The sequence below is a fragment of the Mesoplodon bidens genome (genome assembly GCF_964165515.1).
Source record: "Mesoplodon bidens genome assembly, chromosome: 7".
Lineage (NCBI taxonomy): Eukaryota > Metazoa > Chordata > Mammalia > Artiodactyla > Ziphiidae > Mesoplodon > Mesoplodon bidens.
The window spans coordinates 26,473,700-26,495,841 of NC_138164.1; the positions used below are offsets into that span (position 1 = coordinate 26,473,700).

Genomic DNA, 22,142 nt, shown 5'->3' on the forward strand with positions numbered 1-22,142 from the left:
CCAATTTGAGTTTATTTTTGCATGTTATATGAGAAAATATTCTAATTTCATTCTTTCACATGTAACTGTCCAGTTTTCCCAGCACCACTTATTGATGAAACAGTCTTTTCCCACTAATATTCTTGCCTCCTTTTTTGTAGACTAATTGATCATGTTAGTTTATTTCTGGATTCTCTATTCTGTTCCACTGACCTATGTGTCTACTTTTGTGCCAGTACAATGTTGTTTAGATTACTGTAGCTTTGTAGTATAGTCTGAAGTCAGGGAGCATGATACCTCCAGCTTTGTTCTTTTTTCTCAAGATTGCTTTGGCAATTCGGGGTCTTTTGTGGTTCCATATACATTTTAGGATTATTTGTTCTAGTTCTGCAAAAAATATGGATATTTTTATAGGGATTGAATTAAATCTGTAGATTTCCCTGGGTAGTATGGACATTTTAACAATATTAATTCTTCCAGTCTAAGAACACAGGATATCTTTCCATTTCTTTGAATCATTGTGTTTCAAATTCCTTCATCAATGTTTTATAGTTTTCAAAGTATAAGTTTTTCACCTCTTTGGTTAACTTTATTCCCAGATATTTTATTTTATTTTATTTTTATTTTTATTTATTTATTTATTTTTTTTGCGGTATGCGGGCCTCTCACTGTTGTGGCCTCTCCCATTGCGGAGCACAGGCTCCAGATGCGCAGGCTTAGTGGCCATGGCTCATGGGCCCAGCCGCTCTGCGGCATATGGGATCCTCCCGGACCGGGGCACGAACCCGTATCCCCTGCATTGGCAGGCGGACTCTCAACCACTATGCCACCAGGGAGGCCCATTCCCAGATATTTTATAATTTTGATTTGATTGTAAATAGGATTTTCCCCCTAATTTCTATTTCTGGTAGTTCTTTATTAGTGTATGGATATTATAGTATATTAATCATGTATCTTGCAAATTTATTGAATTAATTTATTAGTTCTAATGGTTTTTTGATAGAGACTTTAGGGTTTTCTCTATATAGAATCATGTCATCTTCAAATAGTAAGAATTTACTTCTTACCATCCAATTTGGATGCCTTTCATTTCTTTTTCTTTTCTGAGCATTGTGGCTAGGACTTCCAATATTATGTTAATTAAATAGAAGGAGTGAGAATGGGCTTTTTGTCTTGTTCCTGATTTTAGGAAAAAAAAAAACAACTTCTATTTTAAATCATAATCTTGCTGGGTAGAGTATCCTAGGTTGCAGGTTTTTCCCTCTCAGGACTTTGAATATATAATGCAATTTCCTTATGGCCTGAAAAGTTCCTGCAAAAAAATAAGCTAATAGTCTTATGGAGGTTGCCTTGTATATGACTCTTTGTTTTTCTCTTGCTGCTTTTTAGAATTCTATCATTAACTTTTCTCATTTTAATTATGCTGTGTCTTGGTGTGAGCTATTTCAGTTCATCTTCTTTGGGTCCCTCTGTGCTTCCTGTACCTAGGTATCTGGTTCCTCCTTTAGGTTTGAGAAGTTTCCAGCCATAATTTCACTAAATACATTTCTTTTTTTCTTTTCTTTTCTTTTTCTTTTTTTTTTTTTTGGCATTATGCAGGCTTCTCACTGTTGTGGCCTCTCCGGATGCAGAGCACAGGCTCCAGACTCACAGGCTCAGTGGCCATGGCTCACGGGTCCAGCTGCTCCATGGCATGTGGGATCTTCCCGGACTGGGGCATGAACCCGTGTCCCCTGCATCGGCAGGCAGACTCTCAACCACTGTGCCACCAGGGAAGCCCCACTAAATACATTTCTGACTCTCTTCTTTCTCTCTTCTCCTTCTGGGGACCCTATAATGTGAAAGTTGGTACAATTCATGATGTCCCAGAGGTCCCTTAAATTGCTCTCAGGTTAAAAATTTGTTTTTCTTTTTGCTGTTCTAATTGGGTGATTTCCATTATTTTATCTTCCAGATCAATTATGCATTCTTCTGTATCAACTAGTCTGCTGTCTTTTTGTTTTGTCTTTTTGTTTTGTTGATGGTTTCCTTTGTTGTGCAAAATCTTCTACTGTGTTTCTCATTTCAGTTATCACATTGTTCAGTTCTGATGGCTTCTTTTTTATATTTTCTAGTTTCTTGTTAAAATTCTCACTGAACTTCCCTATTTCAGTTAACATTCTTATTACTATTCTTTTCCCTAATTCAGTTAGCATCCTTATTACTAATGCTTTGAGCTCTTTATCTGGTAAATTATTTCTGCTTTATTAGTTATTTTTCATGGGTTCTTCTTGATCTTTCAATTGAAACAAATTCCTCTGTTTTCTCATTCTGCTTAACTTTCTCTGTCTCTATGAAATTAGGTGAAACAGTTACCTACTGCAGTCTTGAAGGAGAGCATCTTTGTGTAGGTGTGTCTGTATATACTCTGCATGTGCCCAATGACTTTGTTGGTAGAGCTGGATCTAATGTGAACACAAGACATGCCCTTCCCCAGAGTGTGCTGATAGCTATCACCTTGGAAGGATGTGGGGCTTGAGATGGAGTGGCTAGACCAGAGTCACGTGTAGTTGGGGCTTCTCCTCTGCTCAGTGACCTTCACTACCCGATCTGAGGTGCAAGTGGGTCCTAAGTTGCTGAGACATTGGTCCTGAGGGTTAAATCCAAGCTGGCTCCATTCCATTTAAGTGTGTGTTCTACCACCTTCTAGCACCTGCACCCTCACCCCTGAGGAGACCAGTGCTTGGGCAAGAGGGGCTGGTGTGTGTTGTCCACTTGGGTCTGCACATGGGCTATGGTGGTCCCATCGTAGTTGGAACCCCAGGATGCTTCTGATACACTGCCTCTGTAAACGCCATCATGGCTGACCCTGCCCTGCTCAGATGCAGCTCAGGATCTAAGCTAACTTTGCCCCTCCCAGCTGAGCTCTCCCCTCAGCTGCAGCAGCCCTCACCCCAATGGACAGCTGTGTCCTAAGCAACTGGCTTAGGCTGAAGTATGTTCAGGGGTTGTCACGGGAAAATGGCCAGTGACCTGGTGCAGTTTCAATCCGCTCTCTCTGCCCTGCTTCAGGAATAAGCAAGTGTGTGTGTGCACCTCAGGAGTGGAGTCTAGGCTCTCCACAGCCCTCCTGTTAGTCCCACTGGACCTCCAACAAGCCAAACAGACTCGTTCCCCATGTCAGACCCTGGCTCTGGGAGTCCAATATGTGGTTGGAACCACTCACTCCCCAGGGAGGATCTCTCTTCTTCTGTGTCCCTTCTTGGGGGGTACAAGTCCCAACCTGATTGCTTCTCTTCCCTTCCCACCGTATTCTGTGTGGATCTTTCTTACAACCTTGTTTGTACAGAAGTCTTTCTGCCAGTCTCCATTTAGGTGCAGTGAGAATTGTTCCATAAGTAGGTGTTTCTTTTTTTTTTTTTTTTTTTGCAGTACGTGGTCTCTGTTGTGGCCTCTCCCATTGTGGAGCACAGGCTCCGGACGCACAGGCTCAGCAGCCATGGCCCACAGGCCCAGCCACTCCATGGCATGTGGGATCTTTCCAGACCGAGGCACGAACCCGTGTCCCCTGCATCAGCAGGCAGACTCTCAACCACTGTGCCACCAGGGAAGCACAGTAGGTGTATTTTTGATGTGTTCTTTGGGGAGGTGAGTTCCGTGTCCTCCTACTCTGCCACCTTGATCTTTTACCCCAGATATGTTCTTAGTTTTTTTTATTTAGAGCCTGAACACTGATGGTGGGAAAGAAGTGAGAAAGGAAGAACATCCAGACAGGTGATCTGTCAGTCAGTCAACAATATGTGTCTAGTGCCTACTAAGTGACAACTAAATTGACCCAGCTCAAATATTCATGGAATGTGCAAACTTATTTTCTCTGCCATCCCACTCAGGCTTCTTTAACCTTTCAAATGAATGTTTGAGAGGCTGCTGGCACCACAAAAGCAAATGTAGGCTTCTGTATTTCATCAGAGAATTTCTCCATCCTATCAACCCACTGCTTATTTTGCTGCTCCTTGCTCTGCTCTCTTCTTTGACTACCCTTGTTTTAGCTTCATGTCATTGTTCTTTGCTAATCTCTGCCTTGTTTGGCAGTCCTGTTCTGATTCATTCTCCTTGTTAGATTTCACCATTCTTTCAGCATACAACTTCCAGCATTGCCCTCAAATCTTTCATTCTATAACCAGGGAAAGTGGGAGGTGACAAAGAGATGTGCACCTCTCTTTGACTTCTCTCACCAAGGAAAAAGGATTAGACACAAACCCTCTTTGTCAAAACACCCACCAATAGTCCTTCATCCCATCTACTCACCCCTTAGTACACTGTTCCTCTTCCTAGCCCATTGTGGTAACAGCCTGTAGAATCTGGAATAATAAGGTCAGGGAATAAACATTGCAGTGACAACCAATGGAGATGCTATGAAGGGAGCAGAGAATGCCTTACCTCTTCCTGATTACAGTAGTCCCTGTTATCCGAGGCTTCACTCTCCATGGTTTCAGTAACATTTGGTCAACCATGGTCCAATAATATTCAGTGGAAAAGTGCAGAAATAAACAATTTATGTTTTAAATTGTGTGGCCGTCTGAGATGCATGATAAATCTCCCACTGTTCCTGTTCCATTCTGCCTGAGATGTGAATCCTCCCTTTGTCCAGCCATCCTGCACCTTAGTCACTTAGTAGCCGGCTTGGTTATCAGATCAACCTTCGTGGTATAGCAGTGATTGTGTTCAAGTCACCCTTATTTTACTTAATTTTGGTCCCAAAGCACAAGGTTAGTGATTCTGGCAATCCAGATATACCAAAGAGAAGCCATAAAGTGCTTCCTTTAAGTAAAAAGGTGAAAGTTTGGGCTTCCCTGGTGGCACAGTGGTTGAGAGTCCGCCTGCTGATGCAGGGGATGCGGGTTCATTCCCCCGTCTGGGAAGATCCCGCATGCCACGGAACGGCTGGGCCCGTGAGCCATGGCTGCTGAGCCTCCGCATCTGGAGCCTGTGCTCCGCAATGGGAGAGGCCACAACAGTGAGAGGCCAGCGTACCCCCACCAAAAAAATAAAAAAAATGAAGGTGAAAGTTCTTGACTTAATAAGAAAAGAAAAAAAATAGTATGCTGAGGTTACTAAGGTCCATGGTTAGAATGAATCTTCTGTCCATGAAAGTGTGAAAAGAAAATAGAAATTTCTGTTAGTTTTGTTGTTGCACCTCAAACTGCAAAAGTTATGGTCACAGTGTGTGGTAAGTGTTCAGTTAAGATAGAAAGGGCATTAAATTTTTACAGTAAGATATTTTTAGAGTAAATATCAGTACATGTTTATAATTTTCTATTTTATTATTAGTTATTGTTATTAATCTTTTCCTGAGCCTAATTTATAAATTAAACTTTATCACTGTAAAAACATAACACATAAAGTGTTCAGTACTATCCATGGTTTCAGGCATCCACTGGGTGTCTTGAAACATATTCTCCATGGATAAGGCGAGACTACTGTACTATTTCTCCCTCAATTACAAGTTAAAATCTCTATAGGAAGAACCATTGTTATTTTTATACCTGTACTTTCCTTTGCTCTCCCACTGGCCTGGATCCAGCAGGAAGGCAGTGATACACTTGAAAGATACAGTTAAGTGTTGTTTTCCTCCTGTTGGAATGGATTTTCCTCACATTTGGCAACTGGCAACAAGTATATATTTGGCATTGTCAGACTGACCATAAATGTAATAAAAGTCAGTAAGCAAATAAATTTGGATGAGCTATAAAATATAGTCTAAATCCTAATGGGTTCACTATAATCAGATAGTTGCCTGAAAGTTATCATGGTAGGTTTACAAAAAGGGAACTCTTCTTCATCCTGGTGAGAGTTTTAGACTTAAAGTTTTTTTTTTCAGGATTAGAAAATAAGTAGAAAATAGGGCTTAATGTTGTAAAGAATTAAAGATAAATTATTCATCCTTTCTTGGATAATACCCAGTTAGAACCTGAAAGATTCTTACTTCTCCTGAACTTATATGTCAATTAACTCTGTTTTGCTATTGTGTTTCTAATTTTGTTTTTAATAAGAAAAATGGCCCAGAAACATTTTAAGTGGCACAATTAATGGTAGATGTGTGCTAGCAGAGTATCAGTATGTGTGGTAATTAGGAATTGGAGATGGGGGGGAATGAGGAACAAAAGGTGCTTGTAATTAGCACTGTAGACACTAAGCACGCCAAGTCCAGTTGACGGGTTGTATAATTACCCCTGATTTTCCCCATCCCACCCCTATCTGAAAGGGATTTCAAAGAAGGAGCAGATATCAGTAATTTTACTTTGGTGTGAACTGAAGTCATTAGACTCTGTTCCTTAGAGTTATCTGCTCTGTCATCCCTCTATATTATTATGAATTTGAGTTTAAAGGGATCCTAGGAGTCCATAACTGGCAATGAATGAGAGAAAGTTTAAGGTTCCCAGTGTGCCTGAAATCATTCATTTTGCCTGCTCTCTCTAGGTTCTGAGGGAAGGCAGAGAAAGAGGGAAAGAGCAATAAAATGAAACAGTATGAGAAAAAAATAAAGAAGAGAATTGGAACTGAACCCAAAAGGAAGATAGGAGAGTTTTCTGGAGTGATTTATACAGGTTTAATTTTGGGGAAATAAAAGAGATATCAAAAGTTGTCTCATGCCTCTTCCTTTTCATTTACTCCTTTTTCTATTACTTAGATCTCAATTTTTTTGTAAAAGGCTTTAAAGCAGTTTAAAAATAAAAGGTATGCATGCATTGAAACCCAAAAAGCAGAAATAAAATAGGAAGATCTCTCCACTCACCATGCAAACATACTCCTTTTTCCATCCCCTCATCACTTGCACTGGATTTATCATGGGATAGCAGTATATACATATTATGCCATCCACAGCATTTTTTCCTAGACTTCTCAAAATATGTTGTGCAATGTGTAGAACATATTTTTGTAAAAAATAGTGCTAAAAAGAAAAAAAAAAGACCAAAGGAAACAAGCCAAACTAGCCAAAGTAAAGATTTATCCTCTATGCTTTGCCAAATATATCTCTCCTAGAAACAATTTACATAATGTTATAATATTTATTAAGATAATGGATACAAGATATTTAGCAACCTGTGAAATATCATTAACCTGGAAAGCACTAATGTAGCTAAAACACTGAGCAGTAAATGTTAAAGAGAAGCAGGACTAAGTAAAATAAGGTCAGTGTAAGCCATTGCTTACACTAGACATGAGGTCAAAGTTGCTGGTCATCATAACAGTTTTGAAAAATACCGACAGTGATCATAAGAATTTTAAAAAGTGTTAGGTTTATGTCTCATCTTTCCCTTGACCTTAAATTCACCTTGATATCAGTTGTGTTAGAAATGGCCTTAAACACATCGCAAATACTTAAAATGCTGGGCAACAGACGCAGGTAAAAAATATGTTATTTTGAAAAGATTTATTGAAAAACAACCATACTTATAAATATTTAAATTAATGTCTCTTTTTCTCTCAAGGAAAATGACATATTAATTAAATTTGAAAAAAATTTTCAAGATTTTATATAACTGAAAATATTATTTAAAATTATTCTAAATACTTAATTTAATATGTCTAAATTAAGAATGTTATTTTTCAGCCTTCTCCACATTTCGTCATCATAATAAAATTGCATTCAATTCAAGTACCGTTCTTACAGGAGAATTTTTCATTTTGACTACTCTATAAACTATTTGGTTCATTAAAATATGGTGCCATTAATAAAAAATAAGTTACATGATTAGTTATTAGAGCTCTAAAATTATTTGATACTATTGTCAATGACTTCATTTGATTAATTCATTTATTTCATATTTATAGTATGCCTATCAGGGGTTACTATGCTAAACATGAAAGGTATAAATATAAAAAGATATAACAATAACTGGAGAAGGACATATTTCTAAGGGAAGAAAAGATATGTAAATGTATACAAAATGCAGTATGAAAATTACTATAAAAAGGATTATGTGCAGGAGGTTCTCTAAGTTCTTTTCTCACATAGTAAAATATGAATCAATAAGAGATTAGGACATTTCACTCAAAGTGAAATATGTTACTGCAGATAAACTCTGTGGTTAGATATGCTATGTTGCCCAATACACTAGTTTTTAGGCAAATGTAGTTATTTAAATTAATCAATTAAAGTTAAGCAAAATTTAAAATTCAGTTTCTCAGGTAGATACATAAGCCACATTTTAAATACATAAAGCCACATTTAGAATCACAAGAGTATCATATTTATTAACACAAAAATCTTATCAAAGTTTGTGTTTAAATGATGTTTTCTACTTGTTTTTCCCAAAAAGGCAATGATCTTTTTGGAAAATAGTTGTGTTCCAAATTAAAATTGTAAAAAAATCAAGCTATGCATCAAAGACAAGTTTCTAGTTGTCATGTAGAGTGTTGTGCACTATTTCCTAATGAAGTCATAGCAAGAGAGTTAATTTATTTTCAATAGTGGCTTGCTCATTCTTGCATTATTAATACTTATGAAAGTACCTGATGAAAACTGAACAAAGTTATATTAAATGCTAAATGGATAAATGGATACATTGAAAGAATAAATAAATGAACATATTTTTTTTTCTTCTTTGAGAGTCAGTCAAACGCACAGGAGCACTAAGTCTTCTGCTGGCAAAGAGATCACTTATGCCACCTACTACTTTTGTTTACCACCCACAATTTCCATGGAAGGAAAAGAATATTTAGAATATAAAATATCAAGAAATAGGCACAGAGGGAACTTTCCTCAACATAATAAAGGCCATATATGACAAACCCACAGCCAACACCGTCCTCAATGGTGAAAAAGTGAAAGCATTTCCACTAAGATCAGGAACAAAACAAGGTTGCCCACTCACACCACTCTTATGCAACATAGTTTGGGACGTTTTAGCCACAGCAATCAGAGAAGAAAAGAAAATTAAAGGAATTCAAATGGGAAAAGAAGAAGTAAAGCTGTCACTGTTTGCAGATGACATGATACTATACATAGAGAATCCTAAAGATGCTACCAGAAAACTACTAGAGCTAATCAATGAATTTGGTGAAGTAGCAGGATACAAAACTAATGAACAGAAATCTCTGCCATTCTTATACACTAATGATGAAAAATCTAAAGTGAAATCAAGAAAACACTCCCATTTACCACTGCAACAAAAAGAATAAAATATCTAGGCATAAACCTACCTCAGGAGACAAAAGATCTGTATGCAGAAAATTATAAGACACAGATGAAAGAAATTAAAGATGATATAAATAGATGGAGAGATATACCATGTTCTTGGATTGGAAGAATCAACATTGTGAAAATGACTCTACTACCCAAAGCAATCTACAGATTCAATGCAATCCCTATCAAACTACCACTGGCATCTTTAACAGAACTAGAACAAAAAAATTCACAATTTGTATGGGAACACAAAAGACCCTGAATAGCCAAAGCAACCTTGAGAATGAAAAATGGAGTTGGAGGAATCAGGCTCCCTGACTTCAGACTATACTACAAAGCTACAGTAATCAAGACAGTGTGGTACTGGCACAAAAACAGAAATATAGAACAATGGAACAGGATAGAAAGCCCAGAGATAAACCCACACACATATGGTCACCTTATCTTTGATAAAGGAGGCAGGAATGTACAGTGGAGAAAGGACAGCCTCTTCAATAAGTGATGCTGGGAAAACTGGACTGGTACATGTCAAAGTATGAGATTAGATCACTCCCTCACACCGTACACAAAAGTAAGCTCAAAATGGATTAAAGACCTAAATGTAAGGCCAGAAACTATCAAAGTCTTAGGAAAACATAGGCAGAACACTCTATGACATAAATCACAGCAAGATCCTTTTTGACCCACCTTGTAGAGAAATGGAAATAAAAACAAAAATAAACAAATGGGACCTAATGAAACTTCAAAGGTTTTGCACAGCAAAGGAAACCATAAAAAGACCAAAGGACAACCCTCAGAATGGGAGAAAACATTTTCAAGTTAAGCAACTGACAAAGGACAAATCTCCAAAATTTATAAGCAGCTCATGCAGCTCAATATCAAAAAAAAAAAAACAAAACAAACAACTCAATCCAAAAATGGGCAGAAGACCTAAATAGACATTTCTCCAAAGAAGATATACTGACTGCTAACAAACACATGAAAGAATGCTCAACATCATTAATCATTAGAGAAATACAAATCAAGACTACAATGAGATATCATCTCACACCAGTCAGAATGACCATCATCAAAAAATCTAGGGCTTCCCTGGTGGCGCAGTGTTTGAGAGTCTGCCTGCTAATGCAGGGGACACGGGTTCGAGCCCTGGTCTGGGGGCATCCCGCATGCCGCGGAGCGGCTGGGCCCGTGAGCCACAGCTGCTGAGCCTGCGCGTCTGGAGCCTGTGCTCCGCAACAAGAGAGGCCGCGATAGTGAGAGGCCCACGCACCGCGATGAGGAGTGGCCCCCCCCGCTTGCCACAGCTGGAGGAAGCCCTCGCACAGAAACGAAGACCCAACACAGCAAAAATAAATAAATAAATTACTAAAAAAAAAATAAAGAGCCCTTTAAAAAAAAATCTAGAAATAATAAATGCTGGAGGGTGTGGAGAAAAGGGAACACTCTTGCACTGCTGGTGGGAATGTGAATTGGTACAGATACTATGGAGAACAGTATGGAGGTTCCTTAAAAAACTACAAATAGAACTACCATATGACCCAGCAATCCCACTCCTGGGCATATACCCTGAGAAAACCATAATTCAAAAAAAGTCATGTACCAGAATGTTCATTGCAGCTCTATTTACAATAGCCCAGAGATGGAAACAACCTAAGTGTCCATCATCAGATGAATGGATGAAGAAGATGTGGCACATATATACAATGGAATATTACTCAGCCATAAAAAGAAATGAAATTGAGCTATTTGTAATGAGGTGGATAGACCTAGAGTCTGTCATACAGAGTGAAGTAAGTCAGAGAGAGAAAGACAAATACTGTATGCTAACACATATATATGGAATTTAAGAAAAAAAAGAAGTCATGAAGAACCTAGGGGTAAAACAGGAATAAAGACACAGACTTACTTGAGAATGGACTTGAGGCTATGAGGAGGGGGAAGGGTAAGTTGTGACAAAGCGAGAGAGAGGCATGGACATATAGACACTATCAAACATAAGGTAGATAGCTAGTGGGAAGGAGCCACATAGCACAGGTAGATCAGATAGGTGCTTTGTGACTGCCTGGAGGGGTGGGATAGGGAGGGTGGGAGGGAGGGAGACGCAAGAGGGAATGGATATGGGAACAGATGTATATGTATAACTGATTCATTTTTTTATAAAGCAGAAACTAACACACCATTGTGAAGCAATTATACTCCAATGAAGTTGAAAAAAAAAGTTAGATAAATTAGGCTCCAAATAAAACACCTTTTCACAGGAAAGAAAAAAGAAAAAAGGACAAATTCTATAGACCGATGTTTCTTAACCTTCTTTTTTTAATCTTAGGATGCCTTTACACTCAGAAAATTATTGAGGACCCAAGAGAGAGTTCCTTTTTTTAGGTGGCTCATATCTATGAATATTTATGGTATAAATAATTAATACAGAGAAATTAAAAATATTTATTCTTGATTCATTTAAAAATGACAATTAAAACTTTTTATGTTAACATAAGTAAATAAAAAAAATCAAGAAACCTTAAAGATAGTTTGAATGAGCCTTAAAGAAAGTGCAGTTCAACTTTCTTTCCTCCTGCCCCTGTCCCCTCTTTCTTTTTTTCTTTCTTCCTTCCTTTCTTTCTTTCTTTCTCTTTCTTTCTTTTTCTTCCTTCCTTCCTTCCTTTCTTTCTTTCTTTCTTTCTTTCTTTCTTTCTTTCTTTCTTTCTTTCTTTCTTTCTTTCTTTCTTTCTTTCTTTCTCCCCCTCCCTCTCTCCCTCTCTTCCTCCCTTCCACCCTCCCTCCCTCTCTTCCTCCCTTCCTTCCTTCCTTCCTTTCTTCAGGTGTGGACAAAAATATAGACAGGCTCACACAGCTCATCAACAGCAGACCAGGAATAGAACACAGGTTTTATATCAGATGAAATAAAGTATGATTTCTTTTATTGATTGCAATTCAACATTTAAAAGCACTACTTAAAGTTTTAATAGAGTGAAGCTCTTGTATCTTAAGATATCACTGTATCACTATAGTGATTACAATTTCAGAAATAATTGAGTGGATCAATGAAATAACTTATTCCAAAGTAAGAATTTATGAGGCATCAGAAAGTCAGGTTCCACTCATGTTCAGAGAAATTCAGGGTCATATTAAGGCAGCTACTTAGAACAGGAAAAATGTTTAGATGAGCAGTTCATTATCACAGTAGAGGATTAGAGAAAAGTACTAAAATGTACCATACTATCTTATTTCTTTACACTTCATTTTGTGCATTATATTTAAAAACTCTGATCTTTAATGTTGATCTTTTAATTATTCATTATGTGAAAATATGGATGACTCTTAGAAAACTATATTTATGACAGAAGTTAATCATACTTTCATAACTGAGGTTCACACCTCAGTTGGTGGTAGTGATACATAATTTTAAACACTGTATCTAAGAGGAGGTAAATTGGGCTTGTGATCCTAAATTCATAAAATGAGCACAATAATTTCAAAGGGGGAAAATTATTCTCATCCTTTGCAAGTACTTAAGTAAGACCCAGAATATTGAGAAAAATGGTAGTATCATGGCAGAGTGAGCCATCTGAACATAAGAAATGGCCATTTTCCTGACATGTTATTTTTCATTCATTCAATTACCACTTGGAATAAAGGTGTATACTTTGTAATTTTTTAAAAAATTATTTATTTGTCTGCATTGGGTCTTAGCTATGGCATACAGGATCTTTGTTGAGGCAGGCATGATCTTTTTTGTGACATGGGCTCTTCACTGTGGCGTGTGGGCTTCTCTCTAGTTGTGGCATGTGGGTTTTCTCTTCTCTAGTTTTGGCGTGTGGGCTCCAGAGAGCATGGGCTCTGTAGTTTGCAGCATGTGGGCTCTCTAGTTGAAGTATGGGAGCTCAGTAGTTGTGGCACGTGGGCTTAGTTGCCCCACAGCAGGTGGGATCTTAGTTCCCTGACCAGGGATCAACCCGCGTCCCCTGCATTGGAAGGTGGATTCTTTATCACTGGACCACCAGGGAAGTCCCTAAAGGTGTATACTTTGAAGTTGGGTTGAATTACTATAATAGAAGGCAATTCAAAGGACTAGCTATTCATCCCAAAGTAAGTATTGGAGAGAACTAAGAATTACTAGAGAGTAATTATATCAACTGTTTAAAAGTAACCAGTTAAATTCTAGGGTGATGACAGGAAAAAGTAGGCTTTTTATGCAGCAAGTTAATAGGTAGATTAAAGTTACAGAATGCCTTATTAGAAGAAATAGTGCTGGTACCATGACGAGTTTAAGCCTTTGATGGCAGAAATTTAACCAGGAGAAAGAATTGTTAAATAACCAAGTATTATCTGCTTATACTAGAGAGATCCCATGATAAAAAGTAATGGGAGGTGGCCTAAGTTTGGATCATCTGACTTGTTATGCAGGAGTGGGGATCCTAAAAATTACAAACTGGTGCAAAAGCAAAGCATTAATTTTAATCCCTGTTTGGTGGGGAGGCTGATGTATGAATGCCTAGAATCCTCTCCTTGCCAGAGATTGGTTTGCACAAGGGCAGAGGAAAGAAGTGAGACAGGTCCCACTGGTATTTCAATAAGACCAAGATGCCATAAGATAAAGATCTTCTGCCCAAAGTGACAAACTGAGCTGTGTCATAACAAGCCACAGGGAGAACCATCTCATCCATATTCCAGTATATATTCCTTGACATTATGATTCAATTTTTTAAACACTTAAAATCAATTTTAAGTGGAATATTTTTCACTTGACACTCAGATTTTATAATTGATGAACCTACATTGGTACATTATTACCCAAAGTCCTAGTTTACACTAGGGTTCATCCTTTGTTTTATACATTCTATGGGTTTGGAAAAATGTATATTGACATGCATCCACCATTATAATATCACACAGAACTGTTTCACTGCCCTAAAAATCCTCTGTGCTCCACCTATTGATCCCTTTTTCCCCTTCACTCCTGGAAACCACTGATCTTTTTACTATATCATAGTTTGTCCTTTTCCAGAATGTCATATGGTTGGAATAATACAACATGTATCCTTTTCAGAATGACTTCTTTCACTTAGTTATATGCATTTAAGTTTCCTCCATGTCTTTTTATGTCTTGATAACTCATTTCTTTTCAGTCCTGAATTGTCTAAATGTATCACTGTTTAATCATCCCTTCACCTACTGAAGGACATCTTGGTTGCTTCTAAGTTTCAGCTATTATGAATAAAGTTGTTATAAACATCTTTGTGAAGGTTTCTGTGTGGTTTGGGTATAAACACCAAGGAACATGATTGCTGGATCATATAGTAAGAGTAAATCTAGTTTTGTAAGAAACTGCCAAATTGTCTTACAAAGTGGCTGTACCATTTTACATTCCCCCCAAACAATGAATGAAAGTTCCTGTTACTCCACTTCCTAACCACCATTTGATGTTGTCATTGATCTAAATGTTTTCCATTCTAATAGACATGTAGTAGTATCTCATTGTTGTTTTAATTTTCATTATGATTCAATTCTCAGTGTCCTCTTGCTTAAGAATATTTCCAAAAGTTTGAAGTGAACAGGGTGATAATTTCTCTAATCTATAATACATTGTCTAGGATGCTTTGCATTCTTAGCTATTGGAAAATGATACCATGAGATATAGATAGACTCCCAAATTTCAAAATGAGAATTAGAGTATGCTACAACCATGAAGAAAATACCCTGATGATATTAAATTTTCTGAGCTTGTTTCCAAATGTAAATTTACCAAGAATGCCAATATAAGCAAAGGACTATCATTGGTGTGAAATCTTATATGACTTACATTTCCATCTAATTAAATATGTAAATATAAATGAGAAATATGAATTTATTTAATAAGTTTTTGTCTCAATATAGGATTCTGAATATTTGGATTTTGAAGATAATTATATCTTCAAATGATTTATTTTGTTTGTTTATTGTTTTATATTTATTGTTTTACTCAGTTCACAAGTAGACTTTTATTAAAGTATGTTCTTGAAATGTTGCCTGTTTGAACTTTTACTATAACTTCTTGTCTGCTCCTAAATCTTACACTTTATGGAAAAAGAACTGAAAACAAAACCCCACAGGTGATTCCCTGATGTTTATTTTGAAACATAATATGTTGCTATGATTCTGGTCACTAAATAAAAAGCAGAAATGAAAAAAATTGGAATTCCTTAAGTTATGTCTCCAACCAAAAGTCAAAGTATATCATCATTGTACAGAATTTTATGGATTGACAATAATTTAGTGTTAGTTATCGACCTTGTTTCTACAACACATGGATCATACCACTTATTAATCTTTACAGACTGATAGGTAAAGATAAAGTGAAAGGTTGCCAGCAAGCAGAAGCCTTACCACCAAATCTTTATTCTCATCATCATGACCCTTCAATTACTCATTTAACATTTTATATTTCAAACTCAATGTTATGCTTCAACCTGATACTATTTAAAAATCTTCCAAATCATGAAATAATTTGCATTTGAGGTAAAGGACATACATATTTTATGACTGTGCCTGAAATATCATCATGGAAATTAAAAAATATATATATATATATTAATTTCAATTAAAGAGCATGGTTTACTCAAGTAACCTTGTGAATTTGAGGCTCATTTAATTAAAAATTTTTCGCCAGAGTCAACATAAAAATACTGAAAATGCACATTGACCATTTTCTGATTTTAGCCATATTAGGGATCAAAATATGTTGCTCACACAATTGATACAAAGTCATTTCAGATAGAAAATTAGAGTTTTACTTATGTAGATGTGGAATTGCCACTTACCCCTGTCTGTGTCATACAGGAAGACAAAACAGTTCCATTCATAGTGATCCAGCAGACTCAAGAGTGCTCCTCGTAAGGAAGGCCTTAGCTGCAGCACAAACTGGCTCTCTCCCTCAGTAGGGAAACTTGGTGTGATGAGGGAGATGTGTAAGGCGCTGCAGAATGAGGTCAAGGTATGTACTGACCTCTTATCATAGAGTCCAAAAATGGCAAATACTCCTCTAGAATACTGGGAACAGACTGAAATAAAAGAAACAAACAACAACAAAAAAAAACGTAAACTATTAGCACACTCTAAAATTGTTGACTCCACATCTACAGTTTATGAAACAAACAAAATCTCTGAGTCATTGATATGTCAGGAATATAATATAAGGAAAGAGTAAAAGTGAAGTGTGCAATTATTTGTATAATCAATTAGTGAAATGTTAAGCTTGTACTCAAAGCCCTGTAGTAGATGAGATAACAAGGGGTTTTCTCAAGAAGCCAATTTGAATTAAGAAAAACTTGACTAAAATGAAGTAATATATAACACTCCATGATAATGTGACAAATCCTATGCTACAGTCTTTTAAGTGTGACAATAAGAAGCCTAGGGTGTTGGACAATCTAGAGGCATTTATCTTAGGAGTAGTTCCCTGTGAAACAAATAAATTAGATTTTTCTTTGTTAAAGCAGTTATAGTCTCTTGAAAAAAAATTAACTATCCTGATAACGTCTATATCTATATTCTATATCTGAGTTTTAGGAAATTATGAAGCATAATTAAATAAGATAAATTAATAAAATCTGGAGGTATTTCTTTTGTTCTTTTTTATTGTGCCTCTTAAAACTGGAGATAGAGTCTAAGAAATTTAATTAAAGAAGAAGAAGGTAACAATTAACAGAAAATAAATTGCTACCGGTTTTCTTTAGATGATATGCTGTAAGAGATACACACATGTTCTGGAAAAACTAAAGCCCAATTAAGGGACCAGAGTTTACATTCATGAAAAAAAGACTAAGATAGAATTGACATTGAGATATAGGGGGAGCTTACCCGGCTCTTTGGTGGGGCTAATTGCAGACACTGGGGGGGGCTCACACTAAGTAGTACTTCCCAAAACTTCTGCTGCCAGTGTCTGTTTCCCTGCAGTGAGGCACAGTCACCCCCCATCTGCAGGAGAAACTAGATCACTAGCAGCCATGTGGCTGACAAAGTCTTTTTGCTCCGGCCGGGTGTTAGGCCTGAGCCCATTAGGTGGGAAAGCCAAGTTCAAAACATTGGTTCACCAGAGACCTCCAGGCCCCACATAATATTAAATGGTGAAAACACTCCCAGAGATCTCCATATCAAAAGTAAGACCCAGCTCCACTCAACGACGAGCAAGCTACATGGCTGGACAAGCCATGCCAAACAAATAGCAAGACAGGAACACAACCCTACCCATTAACAGAGAGGCTGCCTAAAATCATAATAAATTCACAGACACCCCAAAGGATAGCACCAGACATAGTCCTGCCCACCAGAAGACAAGATCCAGCCTCATCCACCAGAACACAGGAACCAGTCCCCTCTACCAGGAGCCTACACAACCCACTGAACCAACCTTAGCCATTGGGGGCAGACACCAAAAACAATGAGAACTATGAACCTGCAGCCTGCGAAAAGGAAACCACAAATGCAGTAAGTTAAGCAAAATGAGAAGACAGAGAAATACACAGCAGATGAAGGAGCAAGGTAAAAACCCACCAGACCAAACAAAGGAGAAGGAAATAGGCAGTCTACCTGAAAAATAATTCAGAATAATGATAGTAAAAATGATCCAAAATATTGGATATAGAGGGAAGAAAATACAAGAAATGTTTAACAAAGACTGGCTGAATGGATACAAAAACAAGACCTGTATATATGCTGTCTACAAGAGACCCATTTCATACCTAGGGAAACATACAGACTGAAAGTGAGGGCATGGAAAAATATATCTCATGCAAATGGAAATCAAAAGAAAGCTGGAGTAGCAATTCTCATATCAGACAAAATAGAATTTAATATAAAGAATGTTATAAGAGACAAAGAAGGACACTACATAATGATCAGGGGATGAATCCAAGAAGATATAACAATTATAAATATTAATGTACTCAATATAGGAGCACCTCTATATATAAGGCAAATGCTAACTGCCAAAAAAGGAAAAATTGACAGTAACAGAGTCATAGTAGGGAACATTCACATCCCACTTTCAGCAATGGACAGATCATCCAAAATGAAAATAAATAAGGAAACACAAGCTTTAAATGATACAGTAAACAAGATGGACTTAATTGGTATTTATAGGACATTCCATCCAAAAACAACAGAGTACACTTTCTTCTCAAGTGATCATGGAACATTCTCCAGGATAGGTCATATCTTGGTTCACAAATCAAGCCTTGGTAAATTTAAGAAAATTGAAATCATATCAAATATCTTTTCAGACCACCACATTATGAGGCTTGATATTAATTACAGGAAAATATCTGTAAGAAATACAAGCACATGGAGGCTAAATAATACACTACTAAATAACCAAGAAATCACTGAAGAAATCAGAGAGGAAATTTAAAAAAAAGCACCTGGAAACAAATGACAATGAAAACACGATGACCCAAAACCTATGTGGTGCAGTAAAAGCAGTTCTAAGAGTGAAGTTTACAGCAATACAGTCCTACCTCAAGAAACAAAAGCATCTCAAATAAACAACCTAACCTTACATCTAAAGCAATTAAAGAAAGAAGAACAAAAAAAACCCAAAGTTAACAGAAGGAAAGAAATCATAAAGAACTGATCAGAAATAAATGAAAAAGAAATGAAGGAAATGATAGCAAAGATCAATAAAACTAAAAGCTGTTCCTTTGAGAAGATAAACAAAATTGATAAACCATTAGCCAGACTCATCAAGAAAAAAGGGAAAAGACTCAAATCAATAGAATTAGAAATGAAAAAGGAGAAGTAGCAACTGACACTGCAGGAATACAAAGTATCATGAGAGATTACTACAAGCAACAATAGGCCAAAATATAGACAACCTGGAAGAAGTGGACAAATTATTACAAAAGCACAACCTTCTGAGACTGAACCAGGAAGAAATAGAAAATATGAACAGACCAATCACAATCACCGAAATTGAAACTGTGATTAAAATTTTTCCAACAAACAAAAGTCCAGGAACAGATGGCTCAGAGGTGAATTCTATCAAACATTTAGAGAAGAGCTAACACCTATCCTTCTTAAACTGTTCCAAAATATAGCAGAAGGAGGAACACATCCAAACTCATTATACGAGGCCACCACCACCCTGATACCAAAACCAGACAAATATACCACAAAAAGAGAAAACTATAGGCCAATATCACTGATGAATAAAGATGCAATAATTCTCAACAAAATACTAGCAAACCAAATCCAACTGCACATTAAAAGGATCATACACCATGATGAAGTAGGATTTATCCCAGGAATATAAGGATTCTTCAGTATACACAAACCAATCCATGTGATATACTATATTAACATATTGAAGGATAAAAACCATATGATAATCTCATTAGATGCAGAAAAAGCAGCTGACAAATTTCAACACCCATTTATGATAGAAACTCTCTGGAAGGTAGGCATACAGGGAACTTAACATAATAAAGGGCATATATGACAAACCCACAGCCAACATCATCCTCAATGGTGAAAAACTGAAGCCATTTCCACTAACATCAGGAACAAGACAAGGTTGCCCACTCTCACCACTATTATTCAACATAGTCTTGGAAACTTTAGTCACAGCAATCAGAGAAGAAAAAGAAATAAAAGGAATCCAAATATGAAGGGAAGAAGTAAAACTGTCACTGTTTGCAGATGACCTGATACTATACATAGAGAATCCTAAAGATGATATCAGAAAACTACTAGAGCTAATCAATGAATTTGGTTATGTAGAAGGATACAAAATTAATGCACAGAAATATCTGGCATTCCTATACATTAATGATGAAAAATGTGAAATAGAAATTAAGGAGACACTCCCATTTACCATTGCAACAAAAAGAATAAAATATCTAAGAATAAACCTGCCTAAGGAGACAAAAGACCTGTATGAAGAAAACAATAAGACTGTGATGACAGAAATTAAAGATGATACAAACAGATGGAGAGATATACCATGTTCTTGGATTGGAAGAAGCAACAATGTGAAAATGACTATACTACCCAAAATAATCTACTGATTCAATGCAATCCCTATCGAAGTACCACTGGCATTTTTCACAGAACTGGAACAAAAAATTTCACAATTTGTATGGAAACACAAAAGACCCCAAATAGCCAAAGAAATCTTGAGAAGAAAAACGGAGCTGGAGCCATCAGGCTCCCTGACTTCAAAATATACTACAAAGCTACAGTAATCAAGACAGTATGCTACTGGCACAAAAACAGAAATACAGATCAATGGAACAGGATAGGAAGCCCAGAGATCAACCCACACACATATGGTCACCTTATCTTTGATAAAGGAGGCAAGAATATACAATGGAGAAAAGACAGCCTCTTCAATAAGTGGTGTTGGGAAAACTGGACAGCTACATGTAAAAGAATGAAATTAGAACACTCCCTAACACCATACACATAAATAAACTCAAAATGGATTAAAGACCTAAATGTAAGGCCAGGCACCATAAAACTCTTAGAGGAAAACATAGGCAGAACACTATGTGACATACATCACAGCAAGATCCTTTTTGACCCACCTCCTACATAAATGGAAATAAAAATAAAAATAAACAAATGGTACCTAATGAAACTTAAAAAGCTTTTGCACAGTGAAGGAAAACATAAACAAGTGAAAAGACAACCCTCAGAATGGGAGAAATATTTGCAAATGAAGCAACTGACAAAGGATTAATCTCCAAAATATACAAGCAGCTCAAAATATACATGCAGTTCAATATCAAAAAAACAAACAACCCAATCCAAAAATGGGCAGAAGACCTAAATATACATTTCTCCAAAGAAGATATACAGATTGCCAACAAACACATGAATGGATGCTCAACATCACTAATCATTAGAGAAATGCAAATCTAAATTATAATGAGGTATCACCTCACACCAGTCAGAATGGCCATGATCAAAAATCTACAAACAATAAATTCTGGAGAGGGTGTGGAGAAAAGGGAAAACTCTTGCAGTGTTGGTGGAAATGTAAATTGATACAGCCACTATGGAGAACAGTATGGAGGTTCCTTGGAATACTAAAAGTAGAATTACCATATGACTCAGCAATCCCACTACTGGGCATATATCCTGAGAAAACCATAATTCAAAAAGTCATGTACCACAATGTTCATTGAGGCACTATTTACGATAACCAGGAAAAGGAAGCAACCTATGTGTCCATCGACTAATGAGTGGATAAAAAAGATGTGGCACATATATACAATGGAATATTACTCAGCCATAAAAAGAAATGAAATTGAGTTTTTTTGTAGTGAGTTGGATGGACCTAGAGAGTGTCATATAGAGTGAAGTAAGTCAGAAAGAGAAAAACAAATACCATATGCTAACACATATATATGGAATCTAAAAAAAAAAAAATGTTTCTGAAGAACCTAGGGGCAGGACAGGAATAAAGATGTAGACATAGAGAAGGACTTGAACACATGTGGAGTGGGAAGGGTAAGCTGGGACGAAGTGAGAGAGTGGCATGGACATATATGCACTCCCAAAAGTAAAATAGATAGCTAGTGGGAAACAGCCGCATAATACAGGGAGATCAGCTCGGTGCTTTGTGACCACCTAGAGGGATGGGATAGGGCGGGTGGGAGGTAGACGCAAGAGGGAGGAGATATGGAGATATATGTATATGTATAGCTGAGTCACTTTGTTATACAGCAGAAACTAACACACCATTGTAAAGCAATTATACTTCAATAAAGATGTTAAAAAAACATATAAGGGGAAGACTGCAAACTTTACAAGTAAATTCAAATCATTGTGATTTTGCTTATTGGCCAGGTAACCTTGGCTAAATTCATTAAAATTGCTTGTCTCAACTATGAATATATAATATGCCAAGGATTATATGGGGTAATGTATCTAAAACTGCTATCCTATGAGGATATACAAGGCAATTAGTAAGTGGCAGATTTTATGAACACAAATTTTCTACATGCATGTATAAAGT

At 36.8% G+C, this 22,142-nt stretch overlaps 1 protein-coding gene across 3 annotated transcripts in view; it reads right to left on the minus strand.

Moving 5' to 3' along the window:
* GRIA4 (glutamate ionotropic receptor AMPA type subunit 4) overlaps nucleotides 1-22,142 on the minus strand; it is a gene marked incomplete at its 3' end in the record, with an annotated part of 515,808 nt that overhangs the window by 323,421 nt on the left and 170,245 nt on the right. For all 3 annotated transcript variants that reach the window (XM_081240207.1, XM_081240208.1, XM_081240209.1), the window contains exon 3: nucleotides 15,946-16,185. In XM_081240207.1, the coding sequence (XP_081096333.1) occupies nucleotides 15,946-16,185 (240 nt within the window). The remainder of the gene's footprint in view (nucleotides 1-15,945; nucleotides 16,186-22,142) is intronic.